General features: G+C 37.4%; 1 protein-coding gene across 1 annotated transcript; it reads left to right on the forward strand.

The window, feature by feature from the left end:
- The first annotated feature begins 430 nt into the window (after positions 1-430).
- On the forward strand, positions 431-2,847 carry esm1 (endothelial cell-specific molecule 1). The gene is made up of 2 exons (XM_049738881.2): positions 431-1,241; positions 2,307-2,847. The coding sequence occupies exons 1-2, from the start codon at positions 917-919 to the stop codon at positions 2,534-2,536; spliced, it is 555 nt and encodes a 184-aa protein (XP_049594838.1). The 5' UTR covers positions 431-916; the 3' UTR covers positions 2,537-2,847.
- Positions 2,848-6,853: the final 4,006 nt, after the last annotated feature.

Here is a 6,853-nt window from a genome sequence, read left to right on the forward strand (position 1 = left end):
TAAGAACTTTTGTATGAACGGTTACAGTTGTGTGAAGAGGTTTGGAATGCATCTTCTGCTGGAAGATTTAATTGTTTACTAATTTACTAAAATAACTACAATAATGTTTACTAATTAGTAATTTTATAAAATAATGGACTGAAGTAAAAGTAAAAAGTAGACCTCCAAATAATTACTTGACTAAGAGTAATTAGTATTCAGTGAACTCACGTACTTAAAAAGGCAGTTAACTCTTGTATATTGGCAGATTATTCCTCTTTTTCAGCATTATATTTTGTATGTTTTTTTTCGCGATTTTTTTGTACCTCCATTGTATACGTTTTTTTGTGGAAAACATGTTGAAATTTTATCCATGTTTTCTTCAAATTTTGGGGATTGTACAAAAAAGAAAGTAACCAAATTTCCATAGAAAAAAAAGTAGCCCACCCCTGCTTTAGGGTGTGCGTTGGGAATGTCTAACTTGCTTTAAGACGTTCTACTCTAAATGTTTTTTCTTCACTTTTGAAATGTTGCACATCCCCAAATGTTGCCCATGGGGGCTGGTCAACAGCATCCTCTGGTTCAGTCCGTGGCACGCAGGTCCGATGACAGCGCAGTTCCCTTTGTCTCCCGCAAAAAACAAAGCAAAGATAACTTGTGCCATGAGGTCACGTGGATTTCAGTTCCTGGATGGCGACTCCACGCTAATCCCATGCATGCACTTCCACTGCCGGATCTCTAAAAGAGGAGCGGAATGAGGAAATTGACGAGAGCGAAGTGCAAAACAAACTTGTTGGATGCCGTGAAAAGCTCTCAGGCTGATGCTCGCCTCCTCACTCCCACTTAAGTCTCAGGCAGAGGCAGCATCTCATCATCAGCATCACCACCACCACCACCGATCATCACCATCCTCCGCGCCTCCTCCTCCTCGCCCGCCATGTCTCTGCTGCTGTTCACGGTGCTCTCCTCTCTGCTCGCCCTTGGCGCTCACGGCGACCCCGGCGCCCAAGCATGGGGCTCCGGCGTCAAGTACGCCGTCAACTGTCCGGACAGGTGCGACGTGGAGCGCTGCGGTCCCACGCTCGGCTGCGCACGCACAGTGCTGGATGACTGCGGCTGCTGCCGCGTGTGCACGGCCGGGCGAGGGGAGCACTGTTACCGCACTGTGTCCGGCATGCACGGCGTCAAGTGCGGACCGGGCCTTTTCTGCGAGTTCTACAAGGACGAGGACGACTATGGGGATGAATACGGCGTGTGCAAAGGTAACCTATCACATTGCACCAAAATACTGCAGACTGGAGCCCGTGTAGTGACAAATTTTGTTGTTCTGAAGTTAGACGTGCACGATCGCTTTATCCACCTAACTTTATGTAAATGCACACAGGACACTTTAATTGATTCCTGCATTTTCATCGATTTGATTCAGCATTATGCAAAAAATAAAATAAAATCTTATGAATAGTTTCAATCTTATGTAAAATAGTCTGGGAAATGTTCCTAATATTTAAATTGATTGGGTTTTTTTTCATCAGTTGATCATTCAAACTATTTTAGTGAAAATATTCTATTTTAATCAAATCCAACACTCCAGCGACCCTCGTGAAGATAAGCGGTTCGGAAGACGAATAAATGAATGAATGAGTGAATACGAGAATGGGAACTTCTTAAAAACAATCTGATGTGTTTCAAAGTTTATATTGTACACAAAAGAATGTATTGAACATAAAGTAAAGTATTTTGAGTCATTCATTAGAAAACCATTTTATATTATAATCCAGTCTAAAATATTTAATGGTACAATATTTGTTTCAGCAATCTTTCAGGTAATAATTTAATATAAATAATTTATTCAAATATTTTGCTCCCCAAATGTCTCTAAAAACAATTTTAGTCCAAATATATTTTATTTCAAAATATTTTAGAGCCATGAAAACAGTTATCATGTCATTAAAAAAATTTAAAAATTGTAAAATATAACCTTTTTTAATAATTCATTAAAAGATAATTATAACAGTTAAAAATGTTATAAAAAAATATTATTCTAATATATTCTAGAACTGTATTGCCTATAAATAGATTTTTTATCCAAATACTTTAAAATGTTTAGTAAAATCATAGAAACTGTATATAGTATTTTAATATAAAACAATTTATATCGATATTTAACAACAATATATGTATATAATATAGCTTGCAGTAGGCAACATTGTTGCTCTAACTCAGTGCACGTGAACCTTATACGTGCTCCAATGGCTCGACATCGATCATTTGTGGTTTAAAAAGAAATTAATAATTAACCTTCAGTATTATTTGTTTTCTCTTCCCAGACTGCCAGTTTGGCACCTATGGCATGGAATGCCGTAAAATGTGCAACTGCAAAGGCAGCCTGTGTGACAGGGAGACAGGAGCTTGCCTCACCCTCCGGTTCTTTGCCAAATTGGCCGGCAAGCTCAAGACGGAACCTCAAGATGGAGAAGAGGGTTCGGGAGAGGTTCAGGACTCGGATCAAGCGGCAGCAAATATTTCCGACGCTTCCAAGCGGCTCATCCCTCGCTGACCAGTGCATTCAATCATTCACTCAATCAGTCAGTCAGTGGATATGTAGCATTAACTTATAAATGAACAGACAGGCCTTATTTTATTATTATCTTCTTGACTGCATGTTGATTTTATTTATATGGTTGATTATATCACCTTTTTACTCTGGATTCTCCAAATGTATAGTGTGCCTTCAAGTGACGGACTAGGATGCATCATTTTTCATGGTGTCGCTGTACTATAATCAGTCATCCCTATTGCATTTGTACTGTATAAAAGATATTAACATGTAAAGACTGGTCTTACAATTAAATTCAAAATGGTCAAAAAGTGTTGTTGTTTGGTAACCTGTTTCTGGAAGTGTCTTCTGCTGCAGCAAAACACAAATGTGCACAATGTTTAGTATTTTTACAGAAGTTATTAATTCTATTTTTTCCTTAATTAGATATTGCTAAATGACATGGGGTCCCTCAAGGGTCATATCTAGAGCCACTTTTGTTCTTCCTGTATAGATGTTAACCATGGGTCAAGTTATTTAGAGGTTTAATGTTGACTATCAGGACTTTGCACATGACACACTATTATGTCCATAATACATTAAAGAAATACTAATGGCATATAAACCAAGTAGTGCTGTGAGATCTGCACTCTAAAGTCAAACTGTGAAGCCCGGAGTTTGAAGCAAACATGGCGAAGAAGTGTTGAGCTGTTATGATGCACATCAATGGAAAAAGCATAAATGGCACATCAATGGAAAAAGCATGAATGGCACCTAGTAAATAATAATAAATTTATTTTATAAATCCAGAATATTTGAAGTGCTAAAACAAATGTGAAATGTTTTTTTTTCTTTTGTAGCAAATTTGCAAAACTATTGGCAAGTTACTCTAATATTTTGGCTAAAATTTGCAGTAATTTATTTTTTCTATAGTCTAAGTCTAATATTTAATCCAAATATATCTAATTCAAAAATGTATATACAGTACTGTATCACAAAGAGTACCTTATGTTTTTTAATAATGATGAAAATAGATGTTTTTCTATTATTGTAGCGCAGATATATTTTGCTCTAAATAAATGTACAAAAGTATTAGAAACTGCAATATTTTATGCTAAAAATATTCTCAAAGTCCAGGTGCAGGTGTATGACAATAAACACATGGGCCTTGTCGCCTTATTGGTTGTTTACAATCAGCGTCTGTAATCAATATTTCAGCATATCAACAATAATATTCACAGTATATTTTGATCACCATCTATTTCCACTATATCCCAAAAGTACAAAATGACATAGAATCCAACAATGGTGCCTCACCTCAGACTCTTTGAACTCATACACAAAAATGTTTGTGCCGCGTTCGGCGTGTTTATTTCCTGCACTTCCTGACACCTGTGAAAATGGTCCTTCTTCCTGTTGTTGTTGTGTCTGCCAGGCAGGAATTCAAGAGCAAGTGACACTCCAAAAAAGTGAGGAATTTTTGTCACACGCACACGCACCAAAAAAGGTCCTGTCCTCTGTCCGTGGGAGTCACGAAAGGACATTTTACAATGACCTCTCCTGTCATCAAAATAAATAAGAGCTCATTTCAAACAAATGGGAGATTTCGGCTTCAAGAAGTCTTCAGCTCAGTTAGCATCTAAATGAATTAATTGAATTAACAATATTTTGGCGCATGATAACCATAGAACAGGACGTGGCTTCCATGAAAACGAGTATATAGGAATCTGCAGTACAGCAAGATCAATGCTAGTTCTTTTAGCCTATTTATGGCGTTTTGCATTGTGTATTAGCATAAAGCTAACATACTTTCATTAAGACAAACGTATTGTTTTGGTTTTTGTTCACTACCCATCAAACTGATACTTATTGCACCACATATTGCATAAGCTTTGATATGTAGGTCAAACTTAACACAAAAAAGAAAATACAGTATCACAAAAACTTAAAGGTTCTCCATAGAAATTTGAAATCAGCGTTACAAATTTGCTGTTGACCTTAATGGAAATACCTTGAACAATTCCATAGAAAGGTGTCAAATGTGCTTGCAGGTACATGGGAGCAATCAGTGTCGGAGCGTTCCGAACGTTCCTCTCCATTCCCCTGAGAGGCGACGTTCCGAGGCCTCGCATCCAAACAAACAAAAGGAGCCTAACAAGGAAGGAAAATAACAGGAAAGCGTTGGTGAGAAATACCCTTTATGTGACTCCCCGAGCACGTCACACTGCCGCCCACGCTGAAACAAAAGGTGTAAATAACACTGATTTACTGCTAATACATGTCCTGCTATTTCCAGTCCGCCCCGCCTCCACGGCCTGTTTATACCAGAAGCAAACAATATTATGAGAACATTCATTTGTTCTCATTAATGAACCCTTTGGCCTAAAGGTCTTTGAATTGTCTGGGAAATGAAAGTAAAATAAGATAAAATAATATATAAGGTCAACATATAAGAGACAATGTAAGAAATATATCAAAAAAAATATTTATCAATAATATATAAAGATGGAGAATCAAATTTGATTGACCAGGTCGAGATGAAATGAAAGTAAAAACAATAAAAAAATATATAAAAGTGGTATAAAAGTAAAGACTAGTGAAGACCATATAAGATTAGACAGAATGAAAAGAACAAAATGAGTTACATATGATAGCAAGGTTGACATTATATGAAAAAAAATCAATAAAATAAAAAAATACGTTAAAATTAGAAAAGACACGATAAAACAGGTTAGAATAAAATTAAACTGAATATGAGGCAAGACATAATTGGACAAATTTTCAGAAAGTATTAATGTATAAAATCAGAGGAGGCAGGACTAATAATAGTTAAAACTAATCCAATAAAACAAAGATATCATAAGGTCAAATAGTCAGAGTCAGAGTCAGCTTTATTGTCAATTTCTCCACATGCCAAAGACACACAAAGAAACCGAAATTTCGTTCCCCCCTATCCCACGGTGACAAGACATGGCTCACAACAGACAAACAAGTAAACAAGTATAACAAAAGCGTGCTGAATAGTGGAACTAAACTGAAAAAATATACACATTAAACTGAGGCAAGATTTTGAGTCACTTGCTGGTGAGCAGAATTTGTAGTGCCCTGTTAGATATTCACAAGCTTATTAATATTGTGCATTCCATGAAAAATACAACACTGCTATCTGCTGGACATGGTGGAGCACTGTGCCCATGCAACTTTATTATTTTGGATGTTAATTAAAACCTATCAAATTGTAATATGGGGAATTTGGATTAGTCTGAATGTGTATCTTTAAATGCATTGATGTAATGATTCAAAATTAATATCAAATAGCAAGACAGCGAGATATAGTAGAATCCTCGCGAGAACATGCTTTTGAACGTGAACATTAAGATGTAATGTCAAAGATTACCACAAGAGGGCAATGTTGCACCAAGAGACTGCAATCCCAAGTAAGTACACCTGACGAAAACTTGTTTAATTTTAATATTTAAATGAAATTTGCTGATTGATTTCGACTTTATACACTCTTAATATACTTTACTAATGGGAAGGTAGATGCTTCTTATGTTTTTTAACTTTGAGGCCATAACAAATTTGTTGCATTGGAATCCTGTCCACTGAGGATGACCCCCACAGAAGTCACCGGGGTCCTAACCCTTCCACTTGAAGGGCCATGAGAACAGAAGAACCACAGAGACCCTCTAAATTCCCATAGCCGCCATCTGTGAATATTCATCCCGTGTAATCTCATGTATTTTCTCCATGAGGACCCCCAACACAAATCCCCCACACTCACTCTTATGCGGTCCTCATGGGAGTCACTAAAAGCATCTCCATTTTGTTTACAGTTTGTTACTCAAAGACAGAGAGATGATGGTGGACAAATGACCTCAAAGATCAGCTGTCATTTTAATTGATTGTCAATATGGCTACTTTGCGTGCGGGCTGTATGGCGACAGCTCGCGAGTAAATAAAATGCGCTCTCCTCCCGTTGCTGTGTATTCAGCTGAGTTGACACCTAAGTGTCTACGAAATGACCTCATAAATGTTTGCTTAGCTGCTACAACATACAATATTCACTACCGTAATTATGACAAAAGCCACGCAGGTGAAAAATAAAACTACCTTAAATCACGCAAAAGCTGCGCATGTACATTATATGATACCTATAAAAATAGATTTTGCCTTTGTATGCTGACGTCATGATGACTTCTACATGTCGGGCTGCAGCAAGTGTGTGTGCATGTGTGTGTGGGCTCCTCCTCTTGGAGCGAGAGACTGTTTCAGCATGCACACATTGTGAGAGTTGAACTTGTGGCCACATTTCTCCACACAGTGAGTCGGGGCAGC

The sequence above is a fragment of the Syngnathus scovelli genome, chromosome 13 (assembly GCF_024217435.2).
Source record: "Syngnathus scovelli strain Florida chromosome 13, RoL_Ssco_1.2, whole genome shotgun sequence".
Classification (NCBI taxonomy): Eukaryota; Metazoa; Chordata; class Actinopteri; order Syngnathiformes; family Syngnathidae; genus Syngnathus; species Syngnathus scovelli.

Excerpts from the sequence above, each read along its gene's own strand:
- esm1 (XM_049738881.2), top strand. The coding sequence starts at position 917 with ATGTCTCTGCTGCTGTTCACGGTGCTCTCCTCTCTGCTCGCCCTTGGC. Across the intron at positions 1,242-2,306 it reads TGAATACGGCGTGTGCAAAG|ACTGCCAGTTTGGCACCTAT; the intron begins GTAACCTATCAC and ends TTCTCTTCCCAG.